Source organism: Borostomias antarcticus, assembly GCF_949987555.1.
Source record: "Borostomias antarcticus genome assembly, chromosome: 21".
NCBI lineage: Eukaryota > Metazoa > Chordata > Actinopteri > Stomiiformes > Stomiidae > Borostomias > Borostomias antarcticus.
This window is the reverse complement of record NC_140254.1, coordinates 12,284,240-12,302,632: the sequence shown is the minus strand read 5'-3', so window position 1 is coordinate 12,302,632 and position 18,393 is coordinate 12,284,240. Positions and strand designations below refer to the sequence as shown.

The following is an 18,393-nucleotide window of genomic DNA, read 5'->3' as shown; positions in this document are numbered from 1 at the left end:
GCAGAATGGTAATATGTCCAGCCAGACCCGTCTCCGGCGCTGGCACAGCGTAAACGAAGTGTGGATATAGGTCTGGCTATGCGAGACTACCCCAACCCTGACCCTACTGCTCCTCAGTCACTGCTGGGGAAATACAGAGGTTGAAAAGAAATTACACATTTTGAAATTGTGAAGTTCTTTAATTATGTTTTCAAACAATTAAGAAAATACAGAAACAGCATCATCATGTGCAATTATATAATTAAATTGCCTACATCCTGCATCATTTCCTTGGCTTTGATCTTTAGAACATACAGTGAAAAGATAAACATCCTGCAACAAACTATGGCTGCGTACTATATAGTATGCTAAAAAAAAGTATGTAGTATGTCCCCACACATAGTATGCCACATGCAGTATGGCAAAAATACCAGGATATCCTATCCGGTCTTATTCTGCAGTGTGCAAACCAGCAGGCTTTTCTAGCTATTCTAACCCACAATCCAGTGTGCAGCTAGCCTGGCTTCGCCAGACCCAATTCACAAAAATGCGAAGGGTCTGGAAACTCACTGTTGCTTTCCGATTCCTAAGGGGCGTTACCAACGGGCATAGATCAAAATGCCTCTGGACGCAATTGGATAGACCTACAACCAATCAGCGAAAATGCCTCTATGGCGCTCCTCTGTTCCGTCATCTTATTAAGCCGCCCCATATTAGTTAAACGGTTGTGATTGGCACGAACAAATTTCTGTTGGAGTGGATTCCGTTTGAACGGTTGGCCAGACTGATCTGTGGAGTGAAATGGAATGTGAGTTGGCGAGATCAGGCTGGCGACGCCCGGCTAGTGTGCAGCGGAAATTACATCACGTGTGTGAGTCCACCCAAGGCGTTTTGATGAATCCCAGCTGTGGACGAATGTCGCTTCATGGACAGCGACAGATGTTTCAAGTTCAATTCATTCGCAATATTATGACAAGGTAGTATGTCCCAATTGCATGCATACTGCATGCAAAGTACGTACTTTCTAGAGGCAGTTGTAGTATGAACTGGTAGTAAAAAGTAGAAGTATGCGATTTGCAACACAGCCTTTGGGTGCATTCCAAAACGTAGGGCTCTTGACTTCACAGTGAACTTAATCAGGGCCACGCCCACCTCTGCCATATTGAAGGCCTTACCAATCCAAAGTCCACAAGGCTGAAACAGACTATGTCTAAAACATAGTAAAATATACCATCTTCACCAAGAAAAATCATACTAAAATATACCATCTTAACCAAGCTGAAACAGACTAAAACATTCTATCTTCACCGGACTGAAACAAACTGTATCTAAAACACACACTCTCTCCCTTCACCAGGCTGGTGTCCACCAGCATTAATAATAATAATACTAGTGTGTGTGTGTGTGTGTACTGTGTGTGTTAGAACTGGATGTGGTCTTCATACAGGGACAGCAGCAGCAGGATGTATGTGTGTGTGTGCGTGTGTGTTTGTCTATATGTGTATATTGTGTGTGTGTTAGAAGTGGATGTGGTCTTCGTACCAGGACAACAGCAGCAGGATGTGTGTGTATGCGTGTATTATATATATATATATATATATATATATATATATATGTGTGTGTGTGTGTGCTAGAAGTGGATGTGGTCTTCGTACAGGGACAGCAGGTGTGTGTGTGTGTGTGTGTTAGAAGTGGATGTTGTCTTCGTAGAGAGACAGCAGCAGCAGGATGCCCCAGCCGCTCAGAAGACCCACGTTCTGCAGCAAGAACATCATCCAGGGACGACGGCTGTCCACGTGAACCATGGTGGGGAGCTGCACACACATAGACACACAAACACACACATATATATATATATATACACACACATACACACACACACGCACGTTACAGACTGCCAGCCTCCCTGACCCTGATGCACCACCACATGTGACCATGGTTGCCATACCCACCATATCAGCCAATCCCACGTAGAGGAACAGTCCGGCGGTAACCGCGGCGATCCACTGCTGGGTGGCCAGGTTGGTTGCCACGGAGAGGGCAATGTAGAGGCCAGCAAAGGAGGTCAAAGAGCTGCCCACATTCAGCAACAATGCTCTCCGTACAGACACACCACTGTGGAGAAGGATGGCAAAGTCCCCTGTGCACGCACACACACACACACACAAACACACACACACACATAATAATAAATGATAAATAAAAATAATACATTTGTTTTATGAAGCACTTTCATTGTGAGACAATCTCAAAAAACAATCATATAAAGCTGTACTTTGGACGAATGGGATCTAGAGCTGTACTGTGCTCTGGAGGGATGGGATGTAGAGCTGTACTGTTGAGAGATGGGATCTACAGCTGTACTGTGGAGTGATGGGACGTTGTGCTGTACTGTGGAGGAATGGGATGTAGAACTGTCTTGTACAATGGAAGCATGGGACGTACTCCAGAGGGATGGGATGTAGAGCTGTGCTGTACTATGGAAGCATGGGATGTACTCTAGAGGGATGGGATGCAGAGCTGTACTGTGGAGGGATGGGATGTAGAGCTGTACCGTGGAGGGATGGGATGCTGTGGAATTATGGGACGTAGAGCTGTACTACAGCAATGGGATGTAGAGCTGCAGTGCTGTGGAGGGATGGGATGTAGAGCTGTGGTGTGCTGTGGAGAAATGCGATGTAGAGCTGTGCTGTGGAGGAATGGGATGTAGAGCTGTGCTGTGGAGGGATGGGATGTAGAGCTGTACTCTGGAGGGATGGGATCTAGAGCTGTACTCTGGAGGGATGGGATGTAGAGTTGAGCTTTGCTGTGGAGGGATGGGATGTAGAGCTGTACTCTGGAGGGATGGGATGTAGAGTTGAGCTTTGCTGTGGAGGGATGGGATGTAGAGCTGTGCTGTGGAGGGATGGGATGTAGAGCTGTACTCTAGAAGGATGGTATGTAGAGCTGTGCTGTGCTCTGGAGGGATGGGATCTAGAGCTGTACTCTGGAGGGATGGGATGTAGAGTTGAGCTTTGCTGTGGAGGGATGGGATGTAGGCTCACCCAGCTCGTGGGGAAGCTCGTGGCAGAGTACGGCGAGCGAGGTGGCGAGGCCGGCTCTCCAGGAGATGGAGAAGGCGGCGCCGATGGCCAGGCCGTCCGCAAAGTTATGCACCCCGTCGCCCAGGGTGATCATGTAGGGGAGGAGCCGGTCTGAGGGGGTCAAAGTTCTGGTCAGGACATGGAGGTGAACCGTGGTACACACTGCTAGACAACACAGCCTGGTACTCACCTTTAGAACCTTCCTGTGTTTGTGGAAACGGTTTCTCATTGCTCTCTATGTCCAACTGAAATACAACATCAGTCATCACAGATTAGTGTGTGTGTGTGTGTGTGTTATCTAATCAACCTCTGTCAGGTCACTCTGACACTATTATATGGAATAGCATAACATCATGTGTAATCATGCTGTTTACAGCATCCCTTCCACCACAAACACAACGCTGACTCCAGTCAGACGGGCCTGATAACTCATATCTGCTGAGTCTGCCGATATAAAGGTTCATCCATGACACCACTGCGGGGGGTGTGTGTGTGTGTGTGTGTGTGTGTATGTGTGTGTGGTGGTACCAGGTCTGTCTGTGAGACCGTGTGTTTGCTCTTCTTCTCTTGCTGGTACATCTCCAGGACCTTGCCATGGTCGCAGTGGTGAGGCTCCGCCTCCTCCTGGATACCCAAACACAACCCAGGATCACAGAGAGAGAGAGAGAGAGAGAGAGAGCTATTAGAGACCAGTAGACTAGCAGAGCCTAGTAGAGACCAGTAGAGACTAGCAGAGACTAGTAGAGACCAGTAGAGACTAGCAGAGACTAGTAGAGACCAGTAGAGACTAGCAGAGACCAGTAGAAACTAGTAGAGGCCAGTAGACTAGCAGAGCCTACTAGTAATAATAATAACAATAATACAACTTTATTAATATAGCACCTTTCATACAAGAAATGCAGCTCAAAGTGCTTTATAACAGGGAAATTACATGCACAGAGTGCTTCACTTAAAAACAGACATAAAAGCAGGGAACATAAGATGGAAGATAAAATACAATAAAAAGAAGATGAAGATGAGACTTTTTATAAGCCTCAAATCACAGGATGGAAATAAAACCCACTGAAACCCACATCTAATCTGAAATTCCTCTGTCTCTGTCTGTTTTCCCCAATAGTTGGCTAGTAGAAACTAGTAGAGACCAGTAGAGACGAGCAGAGACTAGTAGAGACCACTAGACTAGGAGAGAGTAGAGACCACTAGAGTAGGAGAGAAGAAGCCAGTAGACTAATAGAGAACAATAGAGACTAGTAGAGACCAGTAGAGACTAGTATAGACTAGTAAAGACCAGTAGACCGGTAGAGACTAGCAGACACTTAAAAATAGTAGAGACCAGCAGGAGAGAGCAGCAGACCAGTAGAGACTAGTAGAAACAAGGAGAGACTAGTACAGACTAGTAGAGATCAGTAGAGCCCAGTGGAGACTAGCAGAGCCTAATAGACACTAGTAGAGACCAGTAGAGACCAGTAGAGACTAGTAGAGACCATTAGCAGAACAGTGCAGCCCTACCCCGTGGTGGTGAGGGTGGTGATGGTGTTCCTTCTTCTGAGTCACGATGGTGAAGACCGTCTCCATCAGGTAGAAGTAATAGATTCCCGCCAGCAGAACCAGCAGCTTGTACACATAGTCTGGAGTCTCCTCGCCATGGCTGTGTCTGGAGCCCCCCGCATGAACATGCAGGCCCAGGAACTGCACACACACACGCCCGCACACACACACACACACGCCCACACACGCCCACACACGCCCACACACGCCCACACACACACACGCCCGCACACACACACGCCCGCACACACACACGCCCGCACACACACGCCCGCACACACACACACACGCCCACACACACCCACACACACACACACACATACACATACACAGTGTTTATACTAACGATATGTAGCAGGTGTAGTAGTGTATACCAACCATAGGTAGCAGGTGTAGTAGTGTGTACTAACCACAGGTAGCAGGTGTAGTAGTGTGTACTAACCATAGGTAGCAGGTGTAGTAGTGTGTACTAAAGGCAGTAGGTGTAGTAGTGTGTACTAACCATAGGTAGCCGGTATAGCAGTGTGTACTAACCATAGGTAGCAGGTGTAGTAGTGTGTACTAAAGGCAGTATGTGTAGTAGTGTGTACTAACCATGGGTAGCAGGTGTAGTAGTGTGTACTAACCATAGGTAGCAGGTGTAGTAGTGTATACTAACAATAGGTAGCAGGTGTAGTAGTGTATACTAACCATAGGCAGCAGGTGTAGTAGTGTATACTAACCATAGGCAGCAGGTGTAGTAGTATGTACTAACCACAGGTAGCAGATGTAGTAGTGTGTACTAACCACAGGTAGCAGGTGTAGTAGTGTGTACTAACCATATGCAGCAGGTGTAGTAGTGTGTACTAACCATAGGCAGCAGGTGTAGTAGTGTGTACTAACCATAGGTAGCAGGTGTAGTAGTGTGTACTAACCATAGGCAGCAGGTGTAGTAGTGTATACTAAAGGTAGCAGGTGTAGTAGTGTGTACTAACCATAGGTAGCAGGTGTAGTAGTGTATACAAAAAGTATGAGATGTGGTATATGTACTAACCATAGGTAGCAGATGTAGTAGTGTGTACTAACCATAGGCAGCAGGTGTAGTAGTGTATACTAAAGGTATCAGGTGTAGTAGTGTGTACTAACCATAGGTAGTAGGTGTAGAAGGGTGTACTAACCATAGGCAGCAGGTGTAGTAGTGTGTACTAACCATAGGCAGCAGGTGTAATAGTAGTGTGTACTAAAGGTAGCAGGTGTAGTAGTGTGTACTAACCATAGGTAGCAGGTGTAGTAGTGTGTACTAAAGGTAGCAGGTGTAGTAGTGTGTACTAACCATAGGCAGCAGGTGTAGTAGTGTGTACTAATCATAGGTAGCAGGTGTAGTAGTGTATACAAAAAGTATGAGATGTGGTATATGTACTAACCATAGGTAGCGGGTGTAGTAGTGTGTACTAACCATAGGCAGCAGGTGTAGTAGTGTATACTCAAGGTATCAGGTGTAGTAGTGTGTACTAACCATAGGTAGTAGGTGTAGTAGTGTGTACTAACCATAGGCAGCAGGTGTAGTAGTGTGTACTAACCATAGGCAGCAGGTGTAATAGTAGTGTGTACTAAAGGTAGCAGGTGTAGTAGTGTGTACTAACCATAGGTAGCAGGTGTAGTAGTGTGTACTAAAGGTAGCAGGTGTAGTAGTGTGTACTAAAGGTAGCAGGTGTAGTAGTGTGTACTAACCATAGGCCGCAGGTGTAGTAGTGTGTACTAAAGGTAGCAGGTGTAGTAGTGTGTACTAAAGGTAGCAGGTGTAGTAGTGTGTACTTACCATAGGCAGCAGGTGTAGTAGTGTGTACTAAAGGTAGCAGGTGTAGTAGTGTGTACTAAAGGTAGCAGGTGTAGTAGTGTGTACTTACCATAGGCAGCAGGTGTAGTAGTGTGTACTAAAGGTAGCAGGTGTAGTAGTGTGTACTTACCATAGGCAGCAGGTGTAGCAGCGCGTCTCCGGTGAGGGTGCCGACCGCCAGGCTGATGCAGAACTGGATGGACAGCTGGAACACGCTGCTGCAGGCGGTGCACAGCAGAACCACGATGCCAAACGCAGACGTCAGGCAGATCAGCAGGTTGGCGATGCTGGCGTAGACATACTCTACAGACAGAGACGCCATGACACTCAGGGGAAACACTATAATCACAACATAATGAAGCTCAGTAATAACAGCATGGGACTGACCGTGTGTGTGTGTGTGGTTGTGTGAGTGTATACATGTACAAGTGCATGAAAAGTGAGGTTTTTGTCAGTAAGCACCACTGTGAATTGCTGTGGAAGTTCATCCAATGCAATTCTAGCGAGACAGATCTGCCAACCAATCACGAGTGCTTTGAGCCCCTATCTGTTCATGTGAAATAGCACCTGCGCTCCTGAAAAGTTAAAATTTTTGGTATGACACGTTGCTACGCAAGGTCGCGTCAACGTCACCTCACGTAGCCTTGGGTAGCTTGCGTAGTTTGCGCTAGCGTAGCTTGCGTAGAGTATGAATGGGCCTTTACTCTCTGTAGTGGTGAATGTATCAGAGGGTTCTGTGGGGTCTGTGTGTGTGTGTGTGTGTGTAACTCACTCTCCGTGGTGCTCAGTGTGTCTGAGGGCTGTGTAGGGTGTGTGTGTGTGTGTGTAACTTACTCTCCGTGGTGGTCAGTGTGTCAGAGGGCTGTGTAAAATGTGTGAGTGTGTGTGTGCGTGTGAGTGTGTGTGTGTGTGTGTAATTTACTCTCTGTGGTGCTCAGTGTGTCTGAGGGCTGGGTGGTGTGTGTGTGTGTGTGTGTGTGTGTGTAACTTACTCTCCCTAGTGCTCAGTGTGTCGGAGGGGTGTGTGGTGTGTGTGTGTGTGTGTGTGTGTGTAACTTACTCTCTGTTGTGCTCAGTGTGTCGGAGGGGTGTGTGTGTGTGTGTGTGTGTGTGTGAGTGTGTGTGTGCGTGTGAGTGTAACTTACTCTCCGTGGTGTCAGAGGGCTGGGTCGGATGTGTGTGTGTGTGTGTGTGTGTGTGTGTGTGTGAGTGAGTGTGTGTGTGCGTGAGTGTAACTTACTCTCCATGGTGTCAGAGGGCTGGGTCGGGTATGTGTGTGTGTGTGTGTGTGTGTGTGTGCGTGTGTGCGTGTGTAACTTACTTTCCGTGGTGCTCAGTGTGTCGGAGGGGTGTGTGGTGTGTGTGTGTGTGTGTGTAACTTACTCTCCGTGGTGCTCAGTGTGTTGGAGGGGTGTGTGGTGGGTGTGTGTGTGTGTGTGTATGTGTGGGTGTGTGTGTGTGTGTGTGTGTAACTTACTCTCCGTGGTGCTCAGTGTGTCGGAGGGGTGTGTGGTGTGTGTGTGTGTGTGTGTGTGTGTGTGTGTGTGTGTGTGTGTGTGTAAAACTTACTCTCCGTGGTGCTCAGTGTGTCGGAGGGGTGTGTGGTGGGTGTGTGTGTGTGTATGTGTGTGTGTGTGTGTGTGTGTGTGTGTAACTTACTCTCCGTGGTGCTCAGTGTGTCGGAGGGGTGTGTGGTGGGTGTGTGTGTGCAGGCTTGGCTGAGCAGCTGCTGCAGCAGGGCCGGGCTGAGCCGGGCCACGTCATCCCGGAGCAGAACAGAACCGCTCAGACCGTGGATCTGGACCAGCTGCTCCACAGAGAAACACGTCTGGAGAGAGAGACTCACATTCAGATTCGTCTGAGAAAAGAGATTCAGATTGGTCTAGGGAGAGAGATTCAGATTCAGATTGGTCTAGGGAGAGAGATTAAGATTCAGATTGGTCTAGGGAGAGAGATTCAGATTGGTCTAGGGAGAGAGATTAAGATTCAGATTGGTCTGGGGAGAGAGATTCAGATTGGTCTGGCGAGAGAGATTCAGATTCAGATTGGTCTGGCGAGAGAGATTCAGATTCAGATTGGTCTGGCGAGAGAGATTCAGATTCAGATTGGTCTAGGGAGAGAGATTCAGATTCAGATTGGTCTGGGGAGAGAGATTCAGATTCAGATTGGTCTAGGGAGAGAGGTTCAGATTCAGATTGGTCTAGGGAGAGAGAATCAGATTCAGATTGGTCTGGGGAGAGAGATTCAGATTCAGATTGGTCTAGGGAGAGAGATTCAGATTCAGATTGGTCTGGGGAGAGAGATTCAGATTCAGATTGGTTTAGGGAGAGAGATTCAGATTCAGATTGGTCTGGGGCAGGGGTTGAAATTGTAACAATTGAACCCGCCAAACCTTTTTTTTTTACCAGCCAAAAAATAACATTTATATAAAGGCTTTTTGTGTCGCGTAGACATACAGTACATTTAATCCGCATAATAACATGATATGGTGGTGAATAAAAACAGTGGTCAGAACAGATTCCTGGTGCCACAACTCCACAGCACAGGTGGTGTTGTAGTCCTGTCCCCCACTGAAAATATTGATCCAGTGAGTAGCCAACCCATTGTTACTAAACTATTCTATAGGATTGAGCCTATAAACATACCAGCTGGGCAAACTGACTTTTCTAGCTACATAACCTAGCCCTAATGATATGGGTGAGAGATTCAGATTCTGATTCGTCTGGGGAGAGAGAGAGGCTCGTTAAAGCACTCTTGTATATTATTAACCTTTATTTATACAGGTATCTCTTGATATTGATATTCAGATTAAGATTCAGATTGGTCTAGGGAGAGAGATTAAGATTCAGATTGGTCTGGGGAGAGAGATTCAGATTCAGATTGGTCTGGGGGAGAGAGATTCAGATTCAGATTGGTCTGGGGAAAGAGATTCAGATTCAGATTGGTCTGGGGGAGAGAGATTCAGATTCAGATTCAGATTGGTCTAGGGAGAGAGATTCAGATTCTGATTGGTCTGGGGGAGAGAGATTCAGATTCAGATTGGTCTGGGGAAAGAGAGATTCAGATTCAGATTGGTCTGGGGAAAGAGATTCAGATTCAGATTCAGATTGGTCTAGGGAGAGAGATTCAGATTCTGATTGGCCTGGGGTGAGAGATTCAGATTCAGATTCGTCTGGGGAGAGAGAGATTCAGATTCAGATTGGTCTGGGGAAAGAGATTCAGATTCAGATTCAGATTGGTCTAGGGAGAGAGATTCAGATTCTGATTGGCCTGGGGTGAGAGATTCAGATTCAGATTCGTCTGGGGAGAGAGAGGCTCGTTAAAGCACTCTTGTATATTATTAACCTTAAGAAGTAAGTCAGTTGACAGCAATTGCTAGTCAGTTGACAGCAATATAAGCATATTTACAATTATGACCTGTGCAAAAAAGTACAGTCCCAGCCCCAAAGAAAAAGACATACAATTCATCAAGCACAACATATAAAGCAACATTAGTGCAAAGTCAGAAAGTATGTGTTTGACGTCTGTGTTTACCTGGTCCCAGCTGCTGTTCCTGACATGATCCTCCTCGCTGTGGTTCTGGTGACTGTGGTCCTGGTGACTGTGGTCCTGGTGACTGTGGTTCTGGTGACTGTGGTTCTGGTGACTGTGGTCCTGGTGAGCATCCTGGTGAGCGTGTTGGTCCTGGTGAGCGTCTTGGTCCTGGTGAGCGTGTTGGTCCTGGTGAGCATCCTGGTCAGCGTGTTGGTCCTGGTGAGCATCCTGGTGAGCGTCTTGGTCCTGGTGAGCGTGTTGGTCCTGGTGAGCATCCTGGTGAGCGTGTTGGTCCTGGTGAGCATCCTGGTGAGCGTGTTGGTCCTGGTCAGCGTGTTGGTCCTGGTGAGCGTGTTGGTCCTGGTGAGCGTGTTGGTCCTGGTGAGCGTGTTGGTCCTGGTGAGAGTGTTGGTCCTGGTGAGCGTCTTGGTCCTGTGGTCCATGGCTGCTCTCCACATGGTCCTCCTCACTGCCTCCCAGCCCCAGACTCTTCATCAGAGCCTCCAGATCTAAACAGGAAACAGCATCAGAGCCTCCAGATCTAAACAGGAAACAGCATCAGAGCCTTAAGATCTAAACAGGAAACAGCATCAGAGCCTCCAGATCTAAACAGGAAACAGCATCAGAGCCTCCAGATCTAAACAGGAAACAGCATCAGAGCCTCCAGATCTAAACAGGAAACAGCATCAGAGTCTCCAGGAAACAGCATCAGAGCCTCCAGATCTAAACAGGAAACAGCATCAGAGCCTCCAGATCTAAAAAGGAAACAGCATCAGAGCCTCCAGATCTAAACAGGAAACAAACAATGATTTGCCGTCTGCCATAAAAGAAGCAAGTGTAGTGATGTATGCTGATGACTCCACACTGTATAGTTCTGCCTCAACACGTGATGAACTGACCAAGGTGCTGGAATTAAGGAAAGTATCTGCATGGGTGGAAAGCAATAGGTTTGCTAAGTTTAGCTCCAAAAAAAAATTAAAAAATATATAAAATATTTTTCTTGGCTCAAGGTCCACTCTGGCCCGTGAGTACCAGTTGAACAGGTTACAACAGCTACACTTCTGGGAGTAACTCTAGACGGCTCACTGAAATGGTCAGGTCACATGAACTGCATTGTCAGCAGGATGAGGCAGGGAATTAGAATGATACGGAAACGTTCTGCTTATTTAACACCAAATGAAATCAGTTCAAAAACAACACACAAACAAACAACAAAACAAACAAAAAACAAAACTTTTTTAGTCATACAGTGGATTTTGCACAGCACACGGTGATTAGACACACACACACACACAGTGAAAGAAGTGTCCACCCATGAAATTTTTCTGCTGCTCGTAACCCATCCCGTCGTCCTTCCCCCAAAGGAAGCCGGGAGCAGACAGTACGCAGTGTGCAGGGGACGCGCCCGGGGACCAACCAAGCGCTCCTCTCCGTCTTTGCCAGGGACAGACAGTGTTAGCGATCTGTTCTTCTGCATGTTTTTCATATTGGGATCTTTATGGGGGAAACCCTTGGGTTAGGGCAGGGCAGCTGGAATGGCACTCTACTGTCCAAAGCACACAAACATTGATTACGTGCATCGACCCGCTCTAATCACAAGTACCCAGGATAAATGTACCTTTAAAAAGCATCTGATAGGATACTCAGATGACGTCCTCCGTCACAGTTGAGTCTTATACTGACGGGAACATGTTCTGTTGTCATGGCCGGCTAGTTCATGTAATGTCATAATACCTGTCTATTTGCTTGATGTTATATCGTTGTGTAAATGTCCATGTCATGCGATGTCAGTCAAGTCGTGTATGTGATGTTATGTCGGTTATGTTGTTACAGTATGTCCTTATGTGTAGAGCGTGCATGTCTTATGTGAGGTCAGTCAAGTCGAGGATGTGATGTCATGTCAGTCATGTTATGTCCTTATGTGTAGGCTATACTGTCCATGTCTTTTGACCTGTCTATTGACCACAATAGAAATAAGCTGTCAGCTTTTTGTGTTATCCTTGGCAGTTCTTTTAAGCAATAATGTGTGTGATTTTTTTTCAGACACACTGTTGTTTTTTTTAAATTGTCAAATAAAATCAATCAATCAATCAATCAGTCTTATGTGAAGTTAGTCACGTCGTTATGCTTTATGTGATTATCTGTATCATGTCTTTGTAATTTATGTAATTTTTATTCTGTGCTCTGCCACAGCTAATGGGGATCAAAAATAAACACAAACATTAACATAGACAGGAAACATTACCGCACAGCTGCATGGAGCTGACCACTAACTCAACACCCAAGACCCCAACCCTGCCATCCTGTATTCTGAGCTGACCACTAACTCAACACCCCAGACCCCAACCCTGCCATCCTGTATTCTGAGCTGACCACTAACTCAACACCCCAGACCCCAACCCTGCCATCCTGTATTCTGAGCTGACCACTAACTCAACACCCCAGACCCCAACCCTGCCATCCTGTATTCTGAGCTGACCACTAACTCAACACCCCAGACCCCAACCCTGCCATCCTGTATTCTGCTGCATTCTTGACGTGAAGTTGTCAGTTACTATGGTAACGGTAAAGCACCAGAGACAGTGAAGTTGATAGTTACTATGGTAACGGTACACTACCTGAGACGGTGATGCTGTCGTTGCCGAGACGCTGCATGATGAAGCTGAGGAAGTAGCTCTCGTCAGGGAGGGCGCGGCCGGTCACACAGTCGCCACGGACGACGTGGAGCACGATGGTCCCCATCACCGCGGCAACGCCGGCGTCGCCCTCTGCCAGGATGTCACTGCTCGTCAGATGCCGCTGATAACCATGACGACAGGAGAGGGAGGAGGTGAGATCACAGACCGTCCAAGGTTATTATGGGGTGTCTGTGTTACCGGGACGACGTGTGACCCACCTGGCAGTGAGCAGGTCTGTAGTGTTGCTCGATGTCTAGAAGCAGAGCGTCCAGCCCAGAGCGGTCCAGAGAGCCCAGCGGCTCGGTGATCCTCCGGAGGAAGCGGTCCGTCTCCTCCCCCCAGCGCCCCTCCCCCATAGCCCTGCAGGCCAGGGCGGGGCTACTAAGGTAGAGGCCACACCCCTCAGCCACCCTGGAGAACGGCCCCGCCCCCAGACCTCCATCTTCTCCACTGGAATAGTTACTGACCAGCTGACCTACAGACTCAGCAGGATGGCACTATACACACACACACACACACACACATTCACATATACACACACACACACACACACAGGGTTAGATCCAGGCAGGCTGAAAAAGACAGTGCTTAGGCTTTAGCTGCTTCCACTACAGGAGCTAACATGGAGGCCATGTCCTAGCCACCAGGAGAAAGTACAGCACCCTCTTATGCTGAGCTGTTAGTCACCTGGAGTCCATCGTCCAGAATGACTCCTCTTTTATCTCACCCGAAACCATCACCGTCCAGAGTGACTCCACCTCCTTTATCTTCAGCTGCCTGCTACTAGACTAAAGGTCTCTTTGACAGTCAAGATATTTCTTTCTTTCATGTCTATTAGACTAAAGATTGATGAATCTATTCACTGATCAAATCGTTCCAATCGGAATAGTTGTTGTTAACACATACACACCACATAGGCTATAGTCATTACTTAAAGTGATAAAAGCGAACCAGACAGTTTTGATGTTGGATCGCAAATTGCTAATTAACCATTTGATATGGAATTTCTTCCAATTTTTATTTCATAAAAATAAAAAATAAAACGTTTAGTTATGTTCATCGTGTAGGCTAGCCTTCCTACTCGTCGATAAAAACAATTTAAAAACAGTTTATTAACACTTATAAGACGTCGTGGGACATCACACAGGCTCGCGCACGGCGCAGCGGCTGCAGGTGCGGGTTGGACCTCGACCCTTCTTACCCGAGTAGAAGACGAGTAAAGAAATTACCTTTTCACACGACACTCCACGGCACTGCACACGCTGCTCCAACAGTTTAAAAAAGGAGCGAACAGCCGTGTGGTCCAGGTATTCCTGCCCTGGAGACAGCAGCTCCAGCACCTCAGTGAACACACGGTCCTCTGGAGAGCAGCGACCGGGTTCCAGCAGACCCAGGATCAGGACCAGGAACACGCGAACCAGCAGAGATGAACCCGCCATTCTTTGATATCTTTAAAGTTTTGTTTTAAAAGTTTATTTAAAAAAAAAAACTGTAGAAAGAAACTGATTAACTTAATTCCAAATAAAATTGTGGGTGAATAGGCTACCAGCTGCGCAGATAGTCCACACACTCACACACACACGACACACACTGCAGCAGGTTCCTACGGACGGCGCAGGTGGAGATTGATTCCCTCGACCTGTGTCCTGATTGGTCAACAGGCGTGCCTCTCTCCTCTATCGTATTTGAACCAGGGAAGGGGGGGACCCCGCCTGACTCCATCGCGGCTGTACTGAAACTCAACTCCGCTAATGTTAACATAGTTTAAAACACCAAATATGCAGGCAATACACACATAAATACACACACACGTTCTCTCTCTCTCTCTCTTTCTCTCTCTCACACACACAGACACACACACACAGGGATGTCCTGGATGCGTTCAGAGATAAAACCATTAGACTGCATCAGCAGTCAGTTATCAGGCCTGTCTAACGGGACTCTGGAGTCAGCATTGTGTATGTGATGCTGTACACAACATGATGACATGTGATGTCATACACAACATGGTTACATATATGATGCTGTACACAACATGATTACATATGTGATGCTGTACACAACATGATGTAATGCTATTCCTAATGATAGTGTCAGACAGAAAGAGGGGGGGGGGGTTCTCAGTCAGTCCTACAGAGGAGGTCCACCCCGGAGGGGAGATGGAGCTGAGATCACTCACCAGGTGCAGCAGGATGACGCCTGCAGACAGGTTCACACCTGTGCTTTGAGTATTGAGGCTGAGATGTGAATTTACACCTTTGAGTAGATTGTACTTAGTGTTAGAGGACCTTGTGAAGAACAAGAAGATAATGTAATTCCTGGTGCTCTGGGAGGGTAGCAGGGTTAGGAGAGGCAGGGTTAGGGGAGGCAGGTCTGTAGGGTAGCAGGGTTAGGGGAGGCAGGGTAGCAGGGTTAGGGGAGGCAGGGTAGCAGGGTTAGGGAGGCAGGTCTGTAGGGTAGCAGGGTTAGGGAGGCAGGATTAGGGGAGGCAAGTTAGCAGGGTTAGGGGAGGCAGGGTAGCAGGGTTAGGGAGGCAGGGTAGCAGGGTTAGGGAGGCAGGGTAGCAGGTTAGGGAGGCAGGGTAGCAGGGTTAGGAGAGGCAGGTCTGCAGGGTAGCAGGGTTAGGGGAGGCAGGGTTAGGGGAGGCAGGTCTGCAGGGTCAGGTAAACCAATATATTGACCATAAAATACATAAACTGAAATAAAACTGAGGAACCTGATAACATTATTTGAAGCAAGCACAAACCTCAACTTAATTTAACAGTTTTAAAACTGCCCACAGAGACTAATTTGATGGTCTTGTGAAGCTCATTCCAAGCTCTAAGGCCACAGTAGCCAAAAGCACTTTTACAGCTTGTTTCCAACTCCAGGGACCACAAAAACTAGCCAATCCTGAGGAGAGGTAAGGCTTGTTTTGTGATGACTAGAACTCCACGTGATGAGGGATGTCAGACAATTAAGCTTTTGTAATGTCTTTAGAAACATACAGTAGATGCTGTGTTCTCATAGCGCCCAGGGACGGACAACCTACTGCCTGATACAAATAACAGTGGTGCGCTCTAAAATGATCCCCAGCGATACAAAGTGCAGTGATGAAGTGTGAAGCAGTTTCAAGATGCAGAGGTAGCGTGTATACATGAAAGTAGCCGGAAGTAAAAGCTTCCTGTCATCACGTGAATAACATGATTTGTTTCTATAAAAGAACCTGTTTCACCCTTAACTTTTTACATTCTTAAAGGAGTAGTAAAGGGAAAATGCATGTTTAGCCCTGTTTTATAGTTGAGTTAATTTCTTGTCTTTGAAATTGAGAGTTTAACATATTTTTTGAATGATTTTTCACAGGGCCCACCTACATCCATTGTATGACCAAAGCGGTGGTAGAGCAATTATCAGACTTTCTCAAAAGTGCTAGTTTTGTCAACTTTTTGATCTGAACCATTGTATATGATCATAAGTATCCTTAAAACAGGGCTAAACATGCATTTTCCCTTTAATACTCCTTTAACATGCATTTTGAATGACAGCGTTGTTCCGTCTCTCGGAACTGCGCCCCCACAGACTCTGCGAGTAAGTGCACTGTCGTACTGTCAATTTATCAGATTTTTTATTTATTTTTCTGGCTTCCTCCGTGATGTTTCGCTTCGGTTTTCTCACCTCCGCCATGATATCATTGAGCTAAAAACCTATGATATCCATAGACGCCGGAATAGTTAGCTACTACTGTGTTGTTTAAAGTCGCACTGAAATGAAAAAAGCATTCTGTCCCATTTTGGTTCACATAATTGGTTATAGTGTTCACCTATTCAACGATGCATGCCAAAAAATTTACAAAATTCTACTTTTGTTGTAATCTTATATCAAAGTATATAATTTCTTACTTCCTGGAAAAAGGTAGGTCTCGTGCAATGACGACAACAGGTAGGCTACCTTAGATTTTAGGCCAATAATCTCACGACATCCAACCGTCAATCAACGCTATCCTTCTATCGAATCTGTCTAAAGTTCTTAAAACCCGTCCACTTGTCAATGTTCCAATCAAATTCCTCTAAACATATGTCCCAAACTCATAGCTTGTTTGTGTCGGAAATACAACTACGGAAGCTAAGCACAACGTTGCGCATGCGCACTTCGACTGAATGCTGCCCTGACCCTGCTCTGGACCCTGCTCTGCACCCTGCTCTGCACCCTGCTCTGGACCCTGCTCTAGACCCTGCTCTGGACCCTGCTCTGGACCCTGCTCTGGACCCTGCTCTGGACCCTGCTCTGGACCCTGCTCTAGACCCTGCTCTGGACCCTGCTCTGGACCCTGCTCTGGACCCTGCTCTGCACCCTGGCCATGCTGGAGGAGGGTCAGTCTGAAGAGGAGCTGCTCTGGACCCTGGCCGTGCTGGGGGACGACCTGTCTGAAGAGGTGTGAGTTTAGATGGTTTTGAAGAGTCAGAGCTACGGAGGGAAGGTGGGAGGGTTACAGAGCCCGGGAGCAGCAGCAGAGAAGACTCGCTCACCAAGGGCGGAGCGTTTGGTGTGAGGGATGGAGAGAAGTCCGGCATCGGTGGAACAGAGTCCACGGGTGGGGAGGGGGTGGGGTAGGACGGTCAGATACGAGGGGACCAGACTGGGCAGTCATCTGCTGTTTTATGGGAAACCAGCAGGGTGCTGTGAGGTGCTGGTGAGGGTCAGAATCCCAGCAGCAGAGTTCTGCACATATTGGAGCCGGGTCAAGGAACACTGTACACAACTCCAGAACTTCTGTGGAGTGTCATTAGTGTGTGTGTGTTAGTATCTATCATTACTGTAGCTGTTCTGCTGACTGCTGAAAACCACAGGACTGTCACGCCCCAGGCATCTAATAATATAGCTCAACTGCTGTCAGCCTGTACCGTCAGTAGAACCCCGTCAATAGAACCCAGTACACCCGGTCAGTAGAACCCAGTACAGCCTGTCAATATTAACAACAGCCACCAACATAAGCCTGGACATTCCCAGCAGAGAACACCAGCGGGCCGGTCAGGAACTTCCTCATGCCTGGATGTTTGCTGGGGCTATTGATTGACTGGCTGTGCTTGACCTATATGGGAAAATTTAACCAAATATTGACTGTTCCTGTAAATCAGTGTGTTGCCACACCTCTACCACACATCTGGAGCTAGAACAGGCTCGGAGGGTTGGGGTGGGGGGGAGGGAGGGAGGGCGGAGGCTGGGAGGGGGGGGGGGGGGGCGGAGGCTGGGAGGGAGGGAGGGGGGGAGGGAGGGCAGAGGCTGGGAGGGAGGGAGGGAGGGAGGGAGGGAGGGGGGGAGGGAGGGCGGAGGCTGGGAGGGAGGGAGGGAGGGGGGGAGGGAGGGCGGAGGCTGGGAGGGAGGGAGGGCGGAGGCTGGGAGGGAGGGAGGGAGGGCGGAGGCTGGGAGGGAGGGTTGGGGAGGGAGGGAGGGAGGGGGGGAGGGAGGGAGGGAGGGGGGGAGGGAGGGCGGAGGCTGGGAGGGAGGGAGGGAGGGGGGGAGGGAGGGCGGAGGCTGGGAGGGAGGGAGGGCGGAGGCTGGGAGGGAGGGAGGGAGGGCGGAGGCTGGGAGGGAGGGAGGGAGGGCAGAGGCTGGGATTAGGTGTTGGTATTGTGAAGTCTGGACAGCAGAAGACTGTAGACACCAGGGCTCAGAGAAATGCTGGTGAAGAAAGCGACATAGAAAAATACTTTTATTTAATAATGGTTCATTGAATGTACAGCTAGCTTACACACATAAAATAGTGTGCGCGGGGTGG

General features: G+C 47.9%; 1 protein-coding gene across 1 annotated transcript; it reads right to left on the bottom strand.

The window, feature by feature from the left end:
* Positions 1 to 1,664: 1,664 nt before the first annotated feature.
* slc39a4 (solute carrier family 39 member 4) lies at positions 1,665 to 14,077 on the bottom strand (the record flags this gene model as incomplete). The annotated part of the gene is made up of 12 exons (XM_084454936.1): positions 1,665 to 1,793; positions 1,932 to 2,119; positions 3,024 to 3,173; positions 3,253 to 3,307; positions 3,591 to 3,686; positions 4,572 to 4,751; positions 6,557 to 6,729; positions 8,086 to 8,254; positions 9,961 to 10,469; positions 12,579 to 12,759; positions 12,857 to 13,135; positions 13,868 to 14,077. The coding sequence occupies 12 exons, from the start codon at positions 14,075 to 14,077 to the stop codon at positions 1,665 to 1,667; spliced, it is 2,319 nt and encodes a 772-aa protein (XP_084311062.1).
* Positions 14,078 to 18,393: the final 4,316 nt, after the last annotated feature.